The 24029-nt window shown below is 45.7% G+C and overlaps 1 protein-coding gene across 1 annotated transcript in view; it reads left to right on the top strand.

Annotated features, from left to right (window-relative positions):
• The first annotated feature begins 3829 nt into the window (after window positions 1-3829).
• The window catches only part of LOC142583147 (roundabout homolog 1-like), a 79788-nt gene continuing 59588 nt past the window's right edge, over window positions 3830-24029 (top strand). The window contains exon 1 of the mRNA XM_075693493.1: window positions 3830-4013. Coding sequence (XP_075549608.1) covers window positions 3875-4013 — 139 coding nt within the window. The 5' untranslated portion in view covers window positions 3830-3874. The remainder of the gene's footprint in view (window positions 4014-24029) is intronic.

The raw sequence follows: 24029 nt of genomic DNA, 5'->3' as shown, positions 1-24029 counted from the left end.
TGCTTTTTCACGGCGTGCGAAAACTGTAGTTTGCTTAGGCGGCATCATAAAACATGGTCATGACTGAATTCACTCTCCCGATTAGATGCACGCCCTCAGTGACATGCCACGAGCACGGACTACCCTTTCCCTCAATTTTTTTATTGCACGTGCTTCAGTAGTATATTATAGCCACACATACTATACCCCGCCTGTGCTTCTCGTATTATTATCATGAACTGTAGTGCACAGGCAAGAAATATAAATTTCTTTCGCATCGTTACTCAAGAATGCATCGGGGCGTCTCCGGTTATCGACTTGCTAAACATGTTAGCAATTAAGAAATCAGTCTGCGATCACCATTTACACCGATGTGATAAAAATAGAGAGATCAGAGGCGCAATCGCATGTTTAACTTTATATGCGCTTGTCCGTACGTGTTTCGAGCCATGTTGACACAGCACGCTTTGGTGACAAGCATGTAACCGGAAACCTTCAGATGGAACGCAATTATGTCGAAATTCCGATCATGTGGCCACTTTTAACGTGAGCCTCTCATTACGTATCATCCCCAGGTGAAAAGAGCACATTCTGAATCAGCATGTGCTGTAGTGCTTCTTTATTAGTACAACGGCTCATTAGTACAAACGCTCGTCAGCGCAACCACACATTCCAGCCGAACGTACCTCCAGGCTTACGTGAACCCTTCCTTTGCGATTATGCTCTATATAAGTACACGAAGGCGTCTAGCAATCTCGTTAACCCTGCTGCTAGCGAATAGCAGGGTCATTGCGCTTTCGAACCTAAAGGTCCCTCATGTTTTCCTAGCAATCGAGATAGGCGCAGCATTTGCAACGTTGTACCTCTGCGAATTTCATTGCTGGAGGAGTTGTGCGGATGAGAACAAACTGAAAGAAGTATCCACAGCACCAAGATTAAGCAGGACTTCAGTGATGGGGGGAACAAGTCGTAAGTGAATAAGCAGCCAGTGCAAAAACAAAATAGAAAAGAAACAAAGCGCTAGCGAAGCTGTCACGTCGCCCAGATGCACAGGCGAATCTGAATTTCCCAGTCCCCTGTCGAAGTTGCCAACAAAACACAACCGGAGCCCTCGAACACCTGAGTGAGCCTAAAGCCACCGGATATTGCGCGCAGAACTCGGCGCTCCCATCGCCGCCGTCGCCATCAGGCACACTCACTGGCTTCTATGTAGAAATACCTGCAAAAGCGCCCAAGAAGGCAGCACCTTCCCTCCGGAGAATATGAAGCCAGCGCCACTTCTGTAAAAACAAACGGTTCGCCCTACGCGTATATACAGGGACCTCGCAGCAGCGTAGCAAGATTGCGACTTTCCCCGGGAGCTTTGGAAACAAATAAAGGTTCGCGATTTGATCAGGGCGCTCGCGTGCGCCCAAGATACCCTATCCACTCCATACTATTCCATATACCGTTTCGACCGTGCAACCGAAGCAGCGAGTGCGGAACATTTCAAGTTATGACTTTCTCCACTAAACTTCTTCACTGCATTTTGCACGGTCAGGCTGCCCGTCCGCTTTCGGTATTTGTCCTACGTCTTTTGCGCAGGATGAAATGAACGAAGAGCCAGCATCCCCTCAGGCAACACTTGACAAAAAACTGTTCGCTATCAGCAGCTTCGACGTATTGGAAAAGGAAGACAGGGCATGCAAATTACTGCAGTCCCGTTTAGGTCTTTAAAATAATATTTGGATTCCCGCTGAATTTGCGTTCTCTATAGATAGTGGTGGATGGGTTCGTAGCAGTCATAGCACTGGAAAGTCGATGGTATAGTAAACGCCAGATGACGTTAACATGGCGAGTTGCCTCTTGTTCCCACCCTTCTTATTTTTACATTTCCAAAGCAACCTGTTCACCTTTACACGGTAAGCTCCACCGTTGCAGACCACTATATCTGATATCGGCATGGCAGAAGCGTATGAATTAACATTGTATTCAGCATTTGCGCCCCTACTGGCTTGGAAGACATATAGCGCTTAACTCAGCAGTACAATTTCGCCTTCACCATATACGAAAGTAGCCGAGGCACGCAATTGACGACGTGGATAAGAAACTACTATAGTATGTTTCAATGTACAGCAGCACATTTGAAAATTCATCCTTTCATCCACCAGTCGCGGCGAGCAGTCGGAAGCACGCGCAGTAGCATACAATTCAACAACTCGTCGTGACAACTTTTAAACAGGCAAAACAATTTTTAACAATTATTATTGGTTTAACCCCATTAGTTACAGTATGCCTGGCAGCGTTTGGTAGTAGTAATTAAAAATATTGTTCAGTTTGAGGTTTTGTGCGTCGATTATTAAATATTGATTGGGTGCACGTGCGCAGTCTGTTGTGTGCACCGAAGACAAATCTTACTGAAGTGTTACTGTATGTGTCTCGGCCGTAAGACGCAGTTGTCTTTTTGCATACAAGCCTATTCTTTCCGTGCTCGAATGAAGTATTGATCGACGTGCATCTTTTTCGTTGGATGCTAGGAAACTGTAGAGCACTCATAGTGCCCTCGATATGACGTGCACAGAGCTGGACCGGCTGCACTCTGGAACGTTTCAAGTGACGAAGATTCTCCAACGGTGGCCGTAAACGTCGCATGGCACGAGAAGTTATTTGTGCGGGACTGCAGCATTTGACGGCCACAGGACTTGAGATGCCACTTACTGTGCATCCGCTTGTGCACGCGAAGAGTTCTATTTCCCCGCATTTTCTCTCTCTTTTTTTTTGTAGCCTTCACCACTTTCCCCCATGTAGAGTAGCAAACCAGGTGATAGTTTAGTTGACCTTCTTGCCTTTCACCTTGTTCTCCCTCTCCATCTTCGCTCTCCCTTGCATTCATACTACATTATAAAACGTCTTCTCGTCACCGCAGTTTTCATTTATTTAGAAGCTGTCTGCGTCCAGATTCACTGTAGCCAGAAGCAGTTCAAGATAACAATACCTGGAGAACAGGTTGGCAGCAGATGTTGCATCATCCTGTCAAGAGCGCTTCATCCCTTCCGCGCCCTCGCACAAAGCTCCGCTCGTCTCGTTAGTCATTCTCGCGGCCTCCGCTGATTTCAATAATGCCTGCTACGACAAACAATTGAAGCACATTTACTGTAAGCGCCGATAGCAAGTTACAACAGTTTAATGAAGGACTAGCGAAAACAATATTTTGCAACTAGAACCATATACTTCTACTTCAGTTCAGCGTAAACGTTCTCATTCTTTACAGCAAGTATGCGACGTCTCCCTTCTGAAAACCGGTGCCTGTGCGAGCGCGCATATGCGTGTGTGTGTGTGTGTGTGTGTGTGTGTGCGTGCGTGCGTGCGTGCGTGTGCGTGCGTGCGTGCGTGCGTGCGTGCGTGTGTGTGCGTGCGTGCGTGCGTGTGTGTGTGTGTGTGTGTGTGTGTGTGTGTGTGTGTGTGTGTGTGTGTGTGTGTGTGTGTGTGTGCGTGCGTGCGTGCGTGCGTGCGTGCGTGCGTGCGTGCGTGCGTGTGTGTGTGTGTGTGTGTGTGTGTGTGTGTGTGTGTGTGTGTGTGTGTGTGTGTGTTTGTGTGTGTGTGTGTGTGTGTGTGTGTGTGTGTGTGTGTACCGCTATACTAATGCATTGCAATTCTTGCCCATAGCGCACGTTATTGTGCCACAAGAGCAACATGTTCATTCTTGCTTTATCTCTGGTATCTCCATGCAGCGTCCAGCCAAGCAGGTGAAGGAGGAAGAGACGGTGGCCGAACGCCGCGCATCACGGAGCAGCCGGTGGACGTGGTGGTCCGCAAGCACGAGCCGGTGACGCTCCGGTGCGGCGCGGACGGCAACCCTCCTCCCCGCATAACGTGGTTCCACGACGGCAAGACAGTGCGCGACTCGGCCACGCGCATGGTCCTGCCCGAAGGACAGCTCTTCTTCCTGCAAGTGCAGCACAGCCGCCGGGAACAGGACACCGGGCTCTACTGGTGCACGGCCGCCAACCCATTGGGCACGGCCCGGTCGCGAAACGCCAGCGTCGAGCTCGCCGGTGAGTGACGCAAAAGCAAGAGAAGCTGAATGATGAGAAAAGTACGGAGGCCGGTCACATTCCTCTAGGCAGCTATTCTGTTGCACTGGGAGACTGGGTAGAGAGTAACAACGAGGAACAAGATAGGTGACGATGACGACAACGGAAAGATGTCAAGCGCATAATGCCCAGGTCAACTGCTAACCTAGAGTCCATACGCGCACTTTTTTCAAAGATGGAGAGAGGGTACTTTTATTGTCGGAAAAGTGGAGAGATTGGCTAGAGAGAGAGAGAGAGAAACGGGGGGGGGGGAGGCCAGAAGATTAACCGGAAGAAGTTCTAGTTTGCTACCCTGCACTGCCTGAAGCGTTAGGGGAAATGAAACACGGTAAGCATAGCGGAGAGAAAAAGCAAAGGTGTGACAAAAATAAATAGACTAGGTAGAGAACGTCCGTGAATACTATAGCCTCTAGTGAAGCGACTCTAGCTTGCTACGTACTCCACGCTTCGGAACAGGTTTGTGGAAACAAGAGACATAGGGTGTGAAGAGGAAGGAAAGTGGTCGTACATTCGACCACAGTTATACTTGGTTCCCAAATGGTGCGGGAAGTTCCGCATTATATGTCATAGACCATAACATACAATTCACCATACCTATGAAAACCAGACGCTCGATAGAAACAACAATTTATAGATACCGAATCGGCGCAGCCTATATTGAACCCTTCTTGTACAAGATATGAAAAAATCGCCACCGCTATGTGCTTTTGCGACGAGGTTGATGAAGATATAAAACAGCTGCTATTACACTGCAGCGCATGTTATACCGATTGCAAGAGGCTTTTTGCAAAGATACATGCTTTGAATAGGCGGTCAATATCAGTAGCCAAAACCCGGGTGAACGACCATCAGAACACTTGGAACAAAGTGCAGCACGCGTATTGTTACGGTTTCTTTAAGAATCGGGAATATATAAATGTTTCTAAAATTTAATTATTGTACGTTTGAATACGGCGCTGTATTTGTCAAAGTGAGTCATTATTTTTTGAACATATTCATATAGACGTGTTTGGCGCTCGTATTATCGTGTTCCTGTGGTTCTCCTGCGCGTGTTTGTGTGCGCTGCGTTTTCAGCCAACGCTTGCTGCCGTGTGCACGTCAACATCAACACTCGAACGCTAGTGAAATGCTCAGAAACAGTTGCTCTTGCTCTGTGTACGTCAATTTTAGAACTGTTTCACTGTAGTCTTCTTTATAAAGTTTGATCGATGTCGAGTTCTCAGCTTTTTTTAATTTTTTTTTTGGCCTCGCCTATGAATTAGGAAAAGAGGAGCGGCTGGCGCCGTCTAACCGACACGAATATCTCCTTGCATAAAGTTAATAAAAAAAGTAATAGGTGTTATGATGAAGTTCCTAGAAAGAGAGGTGCGCAGTAGACTTCTTTCGCTTAACACGTACCTCCACGCTTCAAACGACATACATCTTAGCGGGAATGGTCGGGGCTACTGCTGCTAAGCATAAGGTCGTCTATAGCTGAGGCGGTTTTCGTAGCTGTTCGTGCAGCTGGCCTATTTAAAACTTAGAGAATCAGTTGCAGGGCGTCATGTACTTTAACAAAAAACGAATAAGGCCTGAGCAGCCTGACAACTAGGTTCACAGCGACGCCAAGTGCTCAGTACATCGTGTCCTGACGAGCGCTGGCTGTCTGTACGGGCCAAGAGTGTCCCGACGTTCCCGCTTATGTCAAAGCCTTCACTAATATTGTCGAGAATGTGCAGCTGCCTTTGGTAACTGTTACTAGTTCTCGGTTTGCTAACTCCGAGATCGTGTATAGTGATGTGCAGAAAGGAGCTCGTACAAGAACTGGTAGGGATAGATAGATATATGTAAGTTAGTCGGTAATGAGGCCAGCGGTTGTTTGACTGGAGTGTTGATGCACAAAACTAACAGTTTCATTAAACAGGCAAATGCTCTCCGAACTCTGAGCTATCCTTACTTGGTACCTCCCTGCCTCTGTGATGCCTTTTGGACTTGGACTCCACGTAACCAGCAAAGCCAAACGGACAGCCTGCGTGACGTATCACATTGTATTCCTGAGCTTCCTGCCTTCAAGGCTGTTAGTCATTTTAGCTTTGCATTTCCTTCATCTTTGCCTTTCTCACTATTTATGTCAGCAGTGGCCCACTGCGACAATGTCCTCGAGAAAGTTCATAAGCAACATAAGGTTCCTGTAACATTAAGAGACAAACCTTTGCCTCGTTGGGGAAGAGATATGGACAGGGAACAAGTGTATCTACTACGTACTCAGCACACGTACACGATGGCACGTACACATCAAATGAAGCCGTTAAATGTAAATGTGAAGGGGCACGAGACGTTCTCACCGGAAGTTCTCAAGTGTCCTAAGTGGGCAAAGAAGGTTCTACGCTCTTCCTATCTAATTTTCACGTTCTCACGCCTTTTTTATTTTACTTTATTTAGGGCTAATACATCTTGATTGCGCTATCTTCCTAATCCATTAGGACGAAGTTCTCAAGAAAGTGACTTGAGAGTTGAAGTATAGGAACTAACGCACCGATCTGAGGAACTATTATGTTATTGTAACTTGGGCTCACTTTACCTGTGCCTAAAATTAAGGGCAAATTCAAAGTCCCCATTTCATATACTTTTAGCCTCTAGGAATAGACAGCTGAAAGTTGAAACACTTATTTATTCGGAGATTGTCTCCTTCAATGTCTGTTAAACAGCACAGCGGCTCTGAATGTAATAAACAGTTATTTCATGGAAAACATTTTTTTTTTAGTTTGGACTGAGACAAAATTGTTCATCCCGCAATAACTTAATTTCACACTCGTCATGGATGAGGCATCGCGTTTTTACAAACGCTTTTAGTTCACCCCAAGTTTTTTTTAGATACCATCTATTTTCCCCGTCTCTATATCTGAGGCGTTGCCTGCTTACCAATTTCTCTAAACGAGACAGACTTCATTTGTCTCTGCCTTATCACGCCGATTGAATTTTAAAACAAATCTATACTTGAGTTTTTTCTTGCTCGGTGCAGCGTCTCAAGATAATTACATATTTTACTTCGACAATTGTTTCACATTGCACATGTAGAATGAAGACAAGATATCGTATCTTACTATCGGATAGTCTATAGCGGTTCAATTCAAGCCCAACATGCAATGTACTACAGCCTAGGTTTCAGCTTATATTTGGCAGAAAGGGAGTTGCAGGCTCCAAGAAGCGTTAGCCCTGCACTATCGCTGTTGGAGGGCTTCGCAGCGATGCTCTAACAAGGGCTACTTTCAAGAACGTGGCCCGAATTGACGAACAATCCACGCGTAAAAACACAGGCGACGTTGCAATTTTTGTCGACGGCGTAAAACCAGTGCCGTCCGGACCGCGCGTTAAAAGTCGGGTCGTTTAATTTTCCGCGTTCGCTGCGACACAGTGCACCTTCCCCTATGCCTGTACTATCACTCTTCCTCTATTTCTTCTTGTTTCACTTTATGCAGAAACGTAGGTTTTGCGATCGCCTGCTGTCCAGGTCTCACGAAGTCGAACGCTTACGCCTCTCTCTCTCTCTCTCTCTCTCTCTCTCTCTCTCTCTCTCTCTCTCTCTCTCTCTCTCTCTCTCTCTCTTTTTTTTTTCTCTCTCTCTCTAACGTACACGCGCTCGTGTTTGCGCACAAACGAAACTGAAGCGCACGGGGGCATCATTTTACGACGTTTGGCGACCGGCGCGCTTTCACGACGAGGACCCGCGCATTATCAAAATTCGAAATCCGAAAGCTAGTGTGCGATTGGAGGAGCTGTTGGCGTAAGGGGGTATGTATCTTCGCTCTGCAGAGTGGTCCGTCACAGCGGCGGCGGTAACCGAGCTCCGATAAGCGGTAGGTGTAAAAGCGGCTTTGAACTGGTGGGACCGTTTTGTGTCGGACACGCTCGTTCCGAACGTGTTTTACGACGACCGGTGGTGACGACCTCGGCTATCGGCCGAAGCCATGCATTTTCGGGGGCGTCCCTCGTCCACTCCCTTCCCTTATCACCATAGCATTGTCCGCTGCCCTTGCCGACATGAAAGCGCATGAGCCAAGAAGCACTTCGTTTTAGAGGCTGGCCCATAGCACCGTGCAGTAGTCGCGAAGGCGGCATGCATCCTGTGGCGGCGGGACACCGCAGAACCGGTGTCAGCGCACCTCGCTGACACCGCGAAGTGCGCTGACACTCTGGAAAGATGACGCGTGCTTCGCTGCCTCAGTTTGACAGAAGGAATAGCCAGAATAGTAGATCTGTGCTCTTTGAACGCTGCCTTTTGTTTGCCTACGTATGTGTAGTTTTGCTGAACGTGTTAAATTAAATTGTGGGGTTTTACGTGCCAAAACCACTTTCTGATTGTGAGGCACGCCGTAGTGGGGGACTCCGGAAATTTCGACCACCTGGGGTTCTTTAACGTGCACCTAAATCTAAGTACACGGGTGTTTTCGCATTTCGCCCCCATCGAAATGCGGCCGCCGTGGCCGGGATTCGATCCCGCGACCTCGTGCTCAGCAGCCTAACACCATAGCCACTGAGCAACCACGGCGGGTCGGGGGGTAGGGTGTCATGGTACGAGCAGCAAACATCGATGGGTGAAACAGCGTGGCCCTCCGGCAACCCTCTAGATTCTTCTTCCTTCTGAAATAAACATTAATAGCCACTGCAATTATGCTTACAGAAGGTCAACTCTTTAGATATGGGGCAACAGGACCAAGTGTGCAAATGAAAGCAAAAAATGACTCCAGTGATCACCAGCACTTCATTGGTAGAGATCGGAAGCCGGTACAGCGGCAAGGTAATGAAGGCCCACGTGTGTACATTTTTTAACGTCATTTGAATTTTCAAGACGTTAGACCATGATGTAACCAAAATATCTGGATTTCTAGCTAATTATTGTCTAGCAGCGTAAGAAATGATTATGTTTTTATAGAATAACATTATGAACAAAAAGCGTCCTTGCGTAAATCAAATTCATGCTCCGACAACGCGAGGATTCACAGCTGTAACATGTGCTCGCTTGTTACTGGTGCTCGTAGCGAAAGATTTTCGGAGGAAATCACGGCGGACTACAACGAAATCCAAGATCGCGAACCCCCATCTCGGGTCGACTTCTAAGTGCAAGCTCGTAGGGAAGAGCTGGATAGGAAATTGGCTTCTTTGGTTAAAGAAAGAGGGCGAGAACGATTGGGAAGAGAACAGCAATAACATAGCAGGCTGGAGCAGAATGCCAGTAAACGCTGGGAAAGACAGAAGCTCTGTTTCAAGCTATGTTTAGAGAGAGATAGAAAATGGATATAGGAAGGTTGAGCAGCAGCCAACGTTAGAAAATACAGGGCGTAGTGAAAAATTTCGCTCATTCCGAAAACGTGGAGCCCTCGAAGTGGCCGGAGAAGGAGAACCCAGGCTTTCAGCCTAAAACGCGGCGCTGAGTCTAGCGCCTGCTGCAACGGCTGTGCGGAGACGGCGTCTGCCACCGCGGTTTTACGAGATTCGAGAGGCCGAGAGTTCTGGAAGCACCGCGCCGGGAAGAAAGACTACACTCATCGCGCGGATTTTGTACGGCAGAGGGAGAGAGAGAGAAAGTGTTTAATCTTTTTTTTTTCATTGTGTTCGGTTTCTTCTGTAGATTCGACCTCATATATGCTTATCGTGCGGAAGTAAACCGGGGTCCTGAAACTATATCAAGGCTTGCACGAAACAGTAGCAAGCTGACGGTGAAGACGCCTTGCACCGGATTCTGCAGAATGAAAATGTTCGTAGCTTTCACGAGGCTTAGGGTGAACAAACGAGTGTTTCCGTTCGCGAGCCCCTTGTTTCTCTTGAAGCGTGCGTGTGTGTTGGCGCCGTAACGTACGCGTGCATTTCTTTTTCATTTGATCTCATGCCGCAAGGGTCACATGTATATAATAAATAATAAATAATAAATTTTATTTCTGCCTCAAAGATACATGGACAGAGGAGCTGCAGAAAAAGCTGTAAAAATACAGCTTGACAAAGCCGCAGCCCCCATTTTACAGGCAACAGCAGAAGACAAACAACAACTCAACTTCAGGTGTCGTATAAACGAAACAAGAGAACAAAATGTAATGCTATACATCGCAAGAGCACTTCAAGCGTACTGAGTAAACACAGGGATAAAAAGATTGTTATTACATATCACACTCTCATACATGAAATATGAGATACAGAAGCAAAGACTTATTTTGGCACAACTGAGGATGAAAATTGTTCGGAGCTACCTTCTATATACATCCTACGCAATACCTCATGAGTACAGGTGAATAAGTCAAAATGTGCAGATGTATAAGCGTTCAGAAGGGAAGGGAGTGTGAATTGCAAACGTTCTTGCACGGAGTTTAGGCGTGCTGTTGGCACGATCCATTGTTCGGGTTGTCTGAAAGGGTAATTTGTGGTTTTCTCTTGCAAGTTTGCCAATCGTCGAATATGGTTTGTACCATTTTTTATTTCTGTTTTGTAAGAAATGCTCAACCGGTATCGATATAATTCATAGATTTGGACCACACCGGCTGCAAGAAAGAGACCTTTGCTGGGTGACCCATAGCTAACATTGAACGCGTAGCGAAGGACCCTTTTCTGCAGCATGTGTATTTTGCGAAGACAAGAATGTGTTGCAGTTCCCCATACAAGATGACAATAATTTACGTGAGAATAAAAAAGTGCGTTATAAAGAGTTAGTTTGAGTGACGTCGGAAGAATGTGCCGTGTGCAACCAATCATGCCCACTACTCTAGCCAGTTGTTTGACAACGTGAGTTACATGGTGTTCCCATGACATGGTTGAAGAAAATATAACTCCAAGGCATTTAAAATGATTAACTATTTCTATAGGTCGAGAATTATATAGAATATAACTGTGAATAGAAACCGGCTTATTTTTCGGGCGAAATATTACGGCTTTTGTCTTCTTTTCATTCACGCGCATATCATTAGATTTTGACCATTTTTCCAGCGTGACCATTGTTGTATTGCAAGACACTATTAGATCCTGAATGTTTTTCCCAGCAAAAAAAATACTCGTGTCGTCAGCGTATATAATGAATTTGGCATTTTTGTTAATGTTAACAATGTCATTAAGGAATATATTAAAAGAAGTGGGCCTAACACGCTGCCTTGAGGGACGCCAGAATATGTAGGTTTTACCTCTGATAGTACATTATTAAGCTAACTGCTTGTTTTCTTTGCGAAAGATATGATTTTATTAACATTGCAGCCTGGCCTCGGATACCATAGTACCATAACTTCTTTAGGAGTAATTCATGATTCACCAAGTCAAATGCCTTTGAAAAATCTACAAATATACCTATTACGAAAGCTCTGTTATCAAACTGGGACAGAATATATTCTTTTTGATGTAGAAGTGCTATATCGTATAAGTGTATATGTATAAGTGTATATCGCCTATCAAACTGGGTGGCATACACAAGTGCCTCTCTTTTTGTTTGTTTTTTTATTTTTATTTTTTGCTCCTGGAGAATAATTGATATAACTACAGTTCTTGGGAACGCACGTCATTGTGCCCTCCGTCGCGTGATGTTAAAGCTGATTTTGGACGCCCGCTGGCGCGGCCTCCGAATATGTGAACAGCGGTGGCATTTCAGGCATTTCCCAATGCACAGCAAACACACGCACATGCACGCGCTCGCTATAGTTGGCGTGGAGCAGATTGACTGCCGTTTCTTAGGATGGCGCCCTGTGGACATCGAAGCATTGGCTCGATTGAAGAAGTCACCGGGGTGTTGTTTCAAAATGAGGGGATAATTGTCTTAACCAAAAATCACTGTGGCAGGCGCTAACCAGGTACTCCTTCAGCCCTGTGTGCACGTTCAATGTTCGTCTTTCGCTCGCTTTTGTCAATCCATCCAAGTTGCACCTTTGGACGCGGCCGCCGGTCCATTTGAAACCAGTAGGGAGGGACAACATGCCACACGGGTCAGTGAAGCCTTCTCTGCCAGGTCTCAGTTTTGATGAAGCCTTCTACACCCTTTTAGCCCATGACACAAACCCAAGTAAGAAGTTGAATATTGATTGGTCGAAAAAAAAAGAGAAAGAAAAAGAAAACGTGGCTGGGGAGAGCGCTAACCAGAAGAAACCGCAGTTTGCTATTCTGCAACAAAATGCCAGGACTTAGCCAATGCTCAGTTTTCCAGAGTACAACGTGGCTGCGAAAACGTTTGGACCAGCTTCTTGTTCCAAGCTTCTTGACAATCTGCACAAGCCGCCATCGTAGTCGTCGTCAGCATGTTCATAATTACGCACTGCCTCCGCGAAACGCAGCAGCCTCATAATTTACAGCGCGACTGCTATGCGGCAGGTACGAACAGACAACCACGAAGCGAGACGGCTGCACCAGCCGCAACACGCACCCAAAACTATGGAGTGCGGGCGGCATTTTGCGACTAAAAAGAAAAAAAAAGAAAGAAAGAAAGGCTCGAGGGGCGTGGGACTGGAGGTTGGTGGATGACGACAGGACAATTCACCGGTGGCGACGAACACCACCAGCTTTCGCGGACAAGTCGTTGTGTCTCCGGCCGAACGCCAGGCTCACGGACGGCCACGTTACGTTTTCTGGGCTCCGGCTGCCCGTGTTACATGGATATAAATAGGTATATCTGGCATTTCATTTTCTTACTTTTGTTGTGATCCCCTGCAGCATTCGCACCATGACTACGGTGCAGACTACGATTCGTGATCTTGCTATAGACGAAGAAATAAAAAAACAGAAGGGAGAAAGAATCCGCGACCCCTCGAAAAGTGGTGGCACGAAAAACGGCAATAAAATGCGTCGAATTGGCGGATGCAGCAACGTCAGGCACACCTGTCGCAACGCGCGCGGTCCTGCCCTGCGTTTACGTAGGAAAAGGGCTATCTCGACTCGCCGAAAGGAGTGAGCAACTGGCCTTGTAGCCCCCAGCCGCAGGCACCACCAACTTCGTGCCGATTATTTTGCTTTCCGCACACGGACATACATACATATCGATGGAGCTTGACTCGGACGGAGTGCACACAAAGCAGTCGTAATCTCTAGCAGCTTAGCCGCCCACTACTTCCTCAATGGAGCCGAATGAATACTCGCATTCCAAACGTACGCTACCTTAAAAAGCCTACGTTCATGTTCTGGTTAATCTGAAAGTTTTGCAAGTCTACCAAAGTAGTGTTGCGGGTAAGTTCAACATGTACATTTAGGCATTAAATCTTTTAAGCTTACTTCATATCTTTTAGGCTAACGTCTTAATGCAATGTAAATGAATGCCTAAAACTGCGCTCTTTAAGTGTTTGCTACCAGCGCATACACAAAGAAGCTGGTGGGATGTCGAGGTTGGGACCAGTTTTTAAAGCAAAGCTTTCTGTGCCTCTTCTCCCGACTTTCCGGGTGATGCTGCTGCTGTGGTCTTGCTCGCGCCGCTGAGCTTCTTGTAACAACACCAGATGGCGTTTGCCTCCGCGCATCCCGTAATTGTAAGTGTAGATAGACAACTGGGAGTAAACAGAAAGAAAGTGAGAAAAACAGAGTCAGCGAAATGGATGCAAAGATTGAAAATGAAAGAGACCGTGGAGATTTCCAAGAATGAACAAAAAAGAAATTAGACGTGAAAATCTGTATACGATAACACATATACTCTTATATACACATATAGCAAGGCAGGTACCTTGCTATATGAGGCTCGAGCTGGTTGCCTATGGACAAGAACATACCGGAGCAAATATTCAGAATTAACCGAGGAATGGTGTATGCTTCAGCAAAAATCCGGAGACCACTCAGAACATCCTAATGAAATGCGAAGGGATTCACCCAGCGAGACCAGTACGTAACGTACAACTTCCAGAAACACTTGGATTTGAAGTATACGGAAGTATCAACCGGTCAGCAGTCGAGATAAGCAAGAGACCTTTAGAGTGTTGGTGGGGAAAAAAAGCCGGTAAGAGACAGATACGACCAGATCTATTTAGGCATGTGCAGGGGTACAAGGTAGACAGACAAGCTTAAAGAGATGTATACAAGAATGCGAGAAGGAAAAGCGTTGATAGCATACCTGAGTAAATCAATGAGGCTGGGGACCGAGCTTTGTCCCCGTACCGTTTCAATGGGGAAGCGGATAATAATAATAATAATAATAATAATAATAATAATAATAATAATAATAATAATAATAATAATAATAATAATAATAATCGGTCGGCACCGCCGCGGCAGCGTTTCACAGTTTGTGCGTATGGCACGGGCTGTGCTTGCTTTCCTATGTTACGAAAATGTATGTGGTGGGTTGTGGAGGTCGCGTGCTGCGCTGTGATAGTGTAAACACTGCAATCGACCATGGCCTGAAGAGAACGTTTGGAGCTGGCGTCTGAACCGCGTGCTGGCCACGATATGCAGAAGCGGCACGTAAGCACGCGCCAGCAAAACGGCTCCAAAGCGTGCTCTCAGCGTCGAGGACATCCAGGCCCAAAAGAAGCGTCGCGCGGAACAGGAGCGTCTTCGCTACACGCACCGAAACGTGGTGCAGACCGCGGCTGTATGTATACAATCTACACGTATAGTTGTAATACTTACTTGAATTAAGTACAGCCCTATAATTCAACTGAAGTTTAACACTTCTGTTTCGGTGCGATGTGCCATGCGAGGCAATGGCAATGCTCAGCCGTCACAGAGATTATGAACGATGATGCACAACAACGCCTCAAGCAAACACGTATCCCTGCGTGTGTGTGGACTGCCCAAAGAGCGGTGGTGCACGCAAGGTAACGTTTAACATTTACTCACCACTCTCGTATTTAACTAAATGCGGAAGAAATCACACATCCGCCGCCAACATTACCGCTAATTATCGTCAGTGAAAGCAGACGGCACACAAAGCTTCGCTTACACTGATTCTCACAGTGCGTGGAATCTGCATATTCTTTGAAGTGAGTAGCTTTCTGCCGCCTGCTTTCATTGTCAGTGTCTAAGCGCAAGAAGGTTGAAGTAGTTGACCATATTTATTTAGAAGCCCAGTATTCGCGGGGCACTCATGCTAGACGTTGACAAATTGCCATTGCATTCGAAATACGAAAGAAAACCGTCGACCTTCTGTGATTTACGGTCGTCTCTGTTGCGGTGTTTTGGAGTATACAGCTCTTAGGCACACATTCCTGCGTTGAAGGTTAACGTACCTCAGTGTCGCCCGCAAAAGAGTGAACGCATACAAGAAATTTTAAAAGAGCGAACGTGGAACGCGGCGGTGGATAAAAAAAATTATAGCGAAGAGAGCGCAAGGAGGAAAGCGGAGGAGGAGGGTATGGCGAAAGCATGATACTAGCGTATTGCGGCGCAAGACGGCCTCTGCGGCGACGAACCGTGCGAGATGGTGCTAGGGTAGCGTCGCCGAAGTCTGTTCACCGATGGCATGCGGCGAGCGTGTCCACCGATACAGTATATGAGAACAAAGAGCTGCAAGAGCAGAGGTCTGTCTGCGGCAGCTGCTGTGAATCGCACCCACGCGTTACCCCACGCGCTGCCTCTCGCGATCATCCGATTAGCGAGGCAGTCGCGCCACACTTCGCTCCGTTTGAAATGTGCCGCACGAGACAGATTTTCCGCGCCAGCCAATGTATCGCAAAATGTAAAAGCGCAGAGAGCGGCGCTAAAGTTTCGAATTATGGAGTATCGTAATAGTCGATGAAGTGATTTGCCTGCCTTCACTGTTTCTACAGCGACGCTGTCTATGGCTTGAATCCCGGAATTTCTTCGTGGCCTAGCATCGACAGAAAACTATCATAATAACTCATACACCAAAATGGAATGGCTCATACCTCCGTAAGGCAGATGCTACAACAAAAATATTTTAAACCTCCTTGGGCTAGAAGCCCTCAGCAAAGTGAGGGGGACAATACATACATTATTTGTAATCATGCATACAACATACAGAACAGCATACGTTTTGATAAAGAACAAACTCAAAACATGCATTCGCACCACATACTTTATGGTAAGGCGCTCCTGCGCCTACATGCATCGCGAAGCAGCACGTAGCCCGCTCTCAGCATACGTTTCCCCATAAAGATTACTGTTCCGTAAGCTGCCGCGGACATGGCAGCTTGCCACGTGGGGAGTGACGTCCCTAACCTTTCGTTTATAAAATAACCAGCCTATCAGCTGATTTCAACGTTCTTGCAGCACCGCTATGGGCGGTGGCGTGCTGTAAAAATCCCCCCCCCCCATTTCCACCATTACTACCATTACTCAAAAAATAGCATTACTACAATTAGACTAAAGCGATAAAGCGTTGCGCACCCCCTCGGCAGTTGTGGTTTTCAACAGCCTCGCTGGACATCAACTTTCGCAGGGCTGAGTGGTGGTGGTGGTGGTGGTGGTGGTGGTGGTGGTGGTGGTGATGAAGATGATGATGATGATTATGATGATGATGGCCTCATATTAGGTTTCATACTCACACTGGGGGATTGAGCAAAAATTGTGTGGTGAAACTTTTACTTAATCTTTTGAAGTGTGACATATTGGGTTAAAAGAAGAAAAAAAAAACATGCAAGGACAAATAACGAAAGAGCATTCAAAAACTTACTCGCTTAGTTGATTGTATGTAACCGAAAACGAAATTAATCACGCCCCTTTGGCTGAAGCCTAAAACTGACGCACCGACAGATAGTATCATTTCTGATGATCAGACTAACGCTAATTTAGCAAGCGTAATTTCTAGAAGTCTTTCTTAGCAATTTCTATCGGCGACATAACAAAACATAGTTGTCTAGGGGTTCTGTTTCTTGGCGGTACGGACACAGAGGCGATAACGTCAGACCAGTCATGTGTAAATATAGCTTTAATGGAGGGACGCGGTAGCGTAATCTGGTGATCACTACTTCAGATTGTCTTGGTGGACACCAGCAGATATTCCACGGAAACTTTAGGTGCTGAAATTCTGTCCATGTTATCATTGATTCAGTGACATCTCTCTGAATTGAATATTTTTGTTATCTTATTGCTGTTGTGTGCACCAGTACTGGAAGAGCCGGCATTATAGGCGCACTCAGGGATGCTCGCGCTGATGAGTCCACCATATCGTTTAAATGTAATCCACAGTGACCTGGTACCCATAATAGTTTTAGAAAATTCAGCTGTGGGGGAAATACTGTCAGAAACCTTTTTAGAGTTGGCGAATTGAATGAACTTGTAAGCAATGTACACACAGAAAAGGAATCTGTTATAATAACCCCACTTATTGAGTTCGAAGGGAGTTTCCGAAGCGCTAAAATCCCTGCTAAAAGCTCGGCTTCAAAACAGCAGTGAAATTTGGCAGTCTCAAAGGTAATGGCCATCAAAGCGAAAGAAAGGAAAATGCCTACGACCACTATTGCGTTGTTCACTGAAGCGTATGTAGCTATTATGTTATATGTTTGTACGTGTGCAAGGTAATCATGCAGCAGTATGGTTAAGAATGTGACTGATTGAAACTTAGGCTTTCGGGGGAAGATGTCATCAAATTCCATCTTCATATTTTGACTTGATTCAGTTGGTGGAATTACCTCCCGAACGTTCATATTTAGGCTATCTAATTGTTTTGGTACATATAAAATCTGTGGAGTGTGGCAACGAGACCAATGAGCAAGAAAAAAGGAATTTGGATCATTAATACAAGCATATTCAGATCATCTAAGGGGAAAGCTGTAGGATTTCAAAAATGCTTGAATTGTTAATACGTGAAATCTCCAGGGCAATGTTAGTAGGCGCGCTTCTTGATAGATAACATTAATAGCCACAAACCTGAGGAGTCCCAGACATAGGCGCAGGGCTTCACGCTCGAAAAGAACCATAGGCTATGTTTTATAAGCAGGGCCGCCTGAGAACAATACACACCTGAATTCCAGTATTGGGCGCATATACACTGTGCGAATAATTAGCAGAGAATCCCTACGTAGTCCATATTGTCGATTACTCATTCTGCACAGTATACCTAAAGCACCTTGTGCCTTAGACGCCACACTTTTTATGTGTGGACTCCAAATGAGTTTTCTATCAAAGATTATTCCCACATATTTTAGAGAGTCAACCTGTGGAGTGGGTTCTTGCTTATACAATGTATAAATTGAAATCGGATCCGTGTGTGGGAACACTAAGATTGCGCTTCTACTTACATTTAATGACATGCAGATTGTCTTAAGCCACACTTCAAGCATACTCATGTATCCTTCTAATTTTTGGTATAGAGCGTAAGTATTACTGTCAGCCGCGAAGAATGCAGTCATCTGCATACACATAAACTTGCATATCCTGACAAGTGGGGATGGAGCTCCTTAATATATTAAATAATATAGGAGTCAGGACTGCTCCTTGGGGAACACCGCGAGTCTGTCTGAATTTAGACGAGAAACAGCGGTCCTTGAAGCGACAGAGTTCTCTTAATCGCGAAAATATGATTTGGAAAATAATGACTCTGGGGAATATCCAGTAAAAGTAAATGTTCACCGCTGCGATAAACTTTAGCTATATCTAATGTCACTAAAGCAGAATATTGTTTGCTTTTTGAGCAAGTTGGCTGGAGTTGGAGCAGCTCTCTAAATAAAACAAAAATTAATGTATGAGGTTTTACGTGCCACAACCACTTTCTGATTATGAGGCACGCCGTAGTGGAGGACTCCGGAAATTTGAAACACCTGGGGTGCTTTAACGTGCACCTAAATCTAAGTACTCGGGTGTTTTCGCGTTTCGCCTCCACAGAAACGCAGCTGCCGAGGCCGGGATTCGATCCCGCAACCTCGTGCTCGGCAGCCCAACACCATAGCCACTGAGCAACCACGGTGGGTGCTCTCTAAATCAACATGGCCCCAGCATATTGAGCAATCAGCTCTCAGGCCTATTTCATTTGGACTTAATATCAAATTATCCGTCATCCAGATAGTAATTATGCAGTGTAACACGCTCTTTATGAGCTTGACCATATTAGAAGTAAGAAAAATAGGTATGGTATCTTCTATGTTATAACCTACTCCTTGTTTTTTAGCTATCGGGATTACCTTAGCTACTTTCCAATCGTAGGATATCCAGGCTTCGCTTAATGAATATTTTATAATGTTCAGAAGGTCGTCAGGAGATTGATCGAATAAAATTTTTTATCACGGTAATTTCATCAGGACCAGGGACTCAAAAGGGTAAATAAGAATCACTTGAGCTAAGTCAGGCAATGTAACTTCAGTAAACACTAATGTTGCGGATGGTTTTCGCAAATTATAGGACATCGATGACGTGAATCTACTCTCCAAGCCTTTAGTATTGAGTTCAAGAGATTGTCTCATATTCGCGAATGTAATTTCTTTCTTCTTTTCTTTCGGCAGCCCAGCATGACAACCCGGTGGAGTGGAAAGCACATTTTTCTATGAAGCGTGAAACAGGAACAATCTATTAGCCTATGCAGAGCGTAAGCTTAATATTCATAACGACGGCATGTGTGTTCTGGCTGTGTCGGTGTCTACAATGGCCGTTTCGAAAATGTCAATATTTTTTTACAGAAATGTTCGAATCTAACATTTTTTCAATCAACGGGGGGAGTGAAAAGAATATTCATTTCATACACGTTTATACCGTTTCTGAAAAGCGCGGCTTTGGGAAACTGCAGATATGCAAGTTTAATTGCAGTGTTTCGAATAATGTATGTAGTATTCAAACAGTTGGCAGTCAATTTAGCAAATGCTAAAGAGGATGAAGGCGAAAGCTTGCGCGCTCACGAAACATTAATTAAGCCACTTTGACATTCTCATTCGAATGCGTTTTTACTTCCTATTACTTATTTTCTCTTTGGTTGTTCATCTCTTGTTTTTCGGTCGCCTAGACATCGCCACTAGTTCTGCGGGGTTAATGGCACGTTTTAACGGTCGTGGCAAGTCTATGAAGGCCATTAACACACATACGAAGGTTCACTGATAGATTTTTTTTCTTTCAACACTTTAATCGACGAGGATAGCTGCATGCACTTTTATATATGGTGCATTCTATCTTCTTGTAGTGCAGGCAGAATGAAAGGGAGGCGAAAAGGCAAATTAGAGAAACACAAAGCGCTAACTTTCAACAACATATTTATTTCCAGTTCTCGCAGGCGTACTTGCACTCCTCAATGAGTCATAAAACACGTCTATATTGCTCGGTAAATATGAACAAACCCACGAAAACCACACGTAGGCATTTTTATGGCCACACTTATTATTCAGAAATGTGTCCTTTCTACGCGAGACAGATAATCGAGCTCTTTCATTGATAAATAAATTCATTGCTTACTGGAGCATGCGCTTGCATTTTGTTGCCGTAACACCGGACGGTCATCGGATTTTCTGACACATTCGCCATCGCAAGCTTTCGCCTAAATAAATTTTGTGCAATGTACGGCGGCTAACAAGAAAATTTAACTCATTGCAGCAAATTCCTTCCCTTGGGTGTGCTTAAATGAGTATGTACCGCTTAGTGCTTATCAAGATATGCGCTATAATTGGAGCCACAGTAACTTGAGGTGATAATCCCTAAACACGGTCACCATATTTGTAGTTTCTTTTTATTTAGTCTGGCATTATAGTACGGTAGCCTATGCTGTACTTGTGACGCGCATAACGTGCTGGCCATGCGCACGTGTATGTTTAAAGTGATCTCTTAGAAAGGATAGAAAGAAAGGAAGGAAGGAAGAGAGAGAGAAAGATGGAATTACACAAGAGGGCGGCCGCCCCAGAGCTAACAAAGCTAAAGCATAAAGCGAAATCGTATCGCCGGATATGTCTCAACTGCGTTTAATCGCGAGAAGTGTCGAATCGTACTGTGATAAATAAAGCACAGAAAGTCAGCTTGATAAACAGTAAACTGCCCATAAAGATTTGTTTAGGTAGGACGATGCCACGAATACAAGAATTGGAATCCATGAAGAGACCAAAGCTGTGAATAGTGATTAACTTTCTTTCTTTTAAGCCAATTAAGGAACTGAGAATACTAAAAATCACTACCCAAGCACTCCGTATAGATATATGCTTAACCAGTGAAGCTGAAACGTGCGGCCCCAGTTTTTATCACTGAGTTAATCCAGACGGTTCATTAAACGACGGCTGAGTAGGCTGCCGGATATTCGGTACGCAGTTGCTGATTGCGCTCGGCTGCATGAGCCTGTTCTTGTACCCGGGCTGCAGCCGATGCTGCAGCCCGGGCACAACGGTCTAGACAAGCTCGTTCCTGGGTCCGCTTGCGGCATTGCTGATCGAAAGCTGCCTGCTCCTAAGGAGCATGTATGAGGCGTGGCCCACCCATTTTGGAGCCGCAGAGAAACTGCTGCGTGCGTGCTCGGCTGCCATGGAGAGCAACAACGTCACTACTGGTGCAGCTAGTCCAACGCCACCTAGGCAACACAATGTCTTTTCACTCCCTTCCTTGACGTCGTGCTACGTGGTCGGAGTGCCATAGAACCTAACGGGGATGCTCCCGACTAGGCAACAGTGATTTTGACGTCATGGCTTTCATCACACCAGCCTTGTAAATGGAAATTTCGGGCAAAGTAATCTGATGTCATGGATCGGAGTAAACAAGCCTTGTGCAATCTAGGTAGTGTTGGCTAATCGCGCAATGTCTTTTATTCTTTTATTTTCTTTTATTTTATTCTTTTATTCTCTTTTATTTTCGGCCATGCGCACGAGGTTACGCCGGACGAGCTTTCGGCGTAGAAGCGAGCGACAGACGGTCGGACGAATCGGCTAGCCATATACCGCTTCGCTCTAAAAGGAACAGCATTTCTGAAAGCTGCTAGCTTCGCCAAAATTGCTTTTTCTCTGAGGAGAAGCCTGCCTCGGCAGTTTCCTTACCTTTACGGCCGACAGCCTGAAGATATGACGTAATTTAGTGACCGCAACTAACGGAGGGGGTTATTATGCCAGTGGCAGACATCGTTAGAAACAGAAAGAAAGGGAACAGATTGGCAGTCTCAGTTGCAGTTGACGTCTACGTAATGCGAAGCATTCGACATGTGTAGAGAACGGTTGTATGAATATCGTAACGGTTCTGTAGCGAAGGCTGATGTAGAGATTGTAGACTGTAGTGTTTTTATTTATAGAAATGCTGGCTCTCCCGCAATCGAGAGTAGATGTTAGCATGAAATGCCTACCAACAAGTGGGTATAACGCATGTTCGCGACGGCACATCCCACCACACCACAGCGCACCACACCACACTGTGCACTGGTACATATGGACGCAATTGTTTCCTTTCACAGACAGTGACAGGAAAAAATTGCGTCCATATGGCGTCTTTTACTGCTTGTGGTGCCGCCGCCTTCTACCGCTTTTCTTCTTCCAACAGTGCAGCGCACTCAGCGTATGTCGATACTTTTTCTTCTTGTCGCCTCGAAGTGGTAGGCTCCGAATTCGCAACCTTAGGTAGATGGGACGCGGTCCGGGGTGGTGCTGTCACCTTCGTGAGCAGCCGCAAAACCCTGGCGTTGTCGGCACAGTCGAGCAGTCTTCTGCTTTGTCGTCTAACCCGCTAAGCGATCGGTTTCCGGAAAACACTTCCTACCTCTCCTTTCACTGGGCTGCATTTCTCGGCTTAAGCTTTTGTGACGCCGGCCTCGTTGAAATGAAGAACGATGCGGAAGCGCATGCTGCCACGACGCGACGCAGATATGAATGTCTACTGAGCCGAAATGAACCTGTCTCGAACTGAACCTCGTTGCAAGTCTGCAACAAAACAAAAACAAAAAAAAGAAAACACCCGCGGCGCGCCGGACGCTGTCGGCCTGGCCATGAAGAGTGGCGCCATCTCTCGAAGCAGGCGGCGCAAAACCCGCGCAGTGGAACTCACGGACCGCTGGCGTTGAAAAGAGCCCAGGGAACCCTGTCTCAGCGCCAAAAGATGAGAATCAAGTGTATGGTGCACTGTATCTGCCTTTTGAATGTCGCTTTTGGAAATGATAAATAAAGATTAAGCGTACTGCAAGTTACAGCTTGAGTGATATTGTAAGCAGACATTAGGAAGAAATCGGAAGCAATATTCTTGCAACTTGTTCGGGCAGTAACTAGCGTATATAGCGGTCCTGTATAAGGGGTTACGGGCCGCAGTTGTGACTGTTTACCCGCATGATTTCGTCTTGCTCTAGCAATGATGCCCGGATGTTCTCGTTTCGTCCTTGCCCCATTCTCCTCTTGAGTGCCCGGATAACGGCTCTGAATTTTTCTGAAGGTCTCTTGAAGGCTGCTGGCAACAGGAGCTAAAATATTTCATGCTTAAGAAGTAAGATAAATGTCTGTAATAACAAGCTATAAGAGTGAAAGGAACTTAAAACCAAGTGCACGTACCCAGTTGCCCTTATGGCACGTAATTTTAAACTTCATTTTCACCTGCATTGGTGGTAATGCCAGAGGTTCAAAGGAAAACATTGGTATGTCCTGCAGGTCTAGGCCTTCTGACAGCGTCCCTTACAGAAGACACGAATATCTGACTATGGTTTAAACTGACGCCTCTGTTCCTCGAAGCAATACGACTGCTGATTTTTATTGCGCAGAACCTACGGCACAGCGTTCTATGAGAATAGAGAACGTTAAAAACTCAAGGCCGTCAAAATTAACACGGAGGTCCCCACTACGACGTGCGTCATAATCATATCGTGGTTTCAGCACGGAAAACCCCAGAATGAACCCCAGAATACGAATACATGACACAGCGTCTTAAACATGTGCCAGACTGTTAGGCAATAAGATTGCTCTTAAGTGTATTATCCGCAAATCGAAATTATCAAACGCTCTTACTTCAAGCGACTCCCGCGGACCTCTCAGCTGGACGTCCAGTTCCAGCCCTAACTCAGCTCTTCTACGCGAAGTACAGGTGGCCCATCAAATCAAGTACGAGAAAAGAACAGTGGTCTTTTAGTCGATACTATCAGACATTCGTATCTCAGAAAATGGTGCCACAGGTGATTTGGTGGCGTCATCGCACAATCTTGATTTCGCATATGCCAATTTAGGTAACTCCCAT

The sequence above is a fragment of the Dermacentor variabilis genome, chromosome 5 (assembly GCF_050947875.1).
Source record: "Dermacentor variabilis isolate Ectoservices chromosome 5, ASM5094787v1, whole genome shotgun sequence".
In the NCBI taxonomy this organism is placed as follows: Eukaryota; Metazoa; Arthropoda; class Arachnida; order Ixodida; family Ixodidae; genus Dermacentor; species Dermacentor variabilis.
This window is presented reverse-complemented; position numbering and strand designations above follow the sequence as displayed.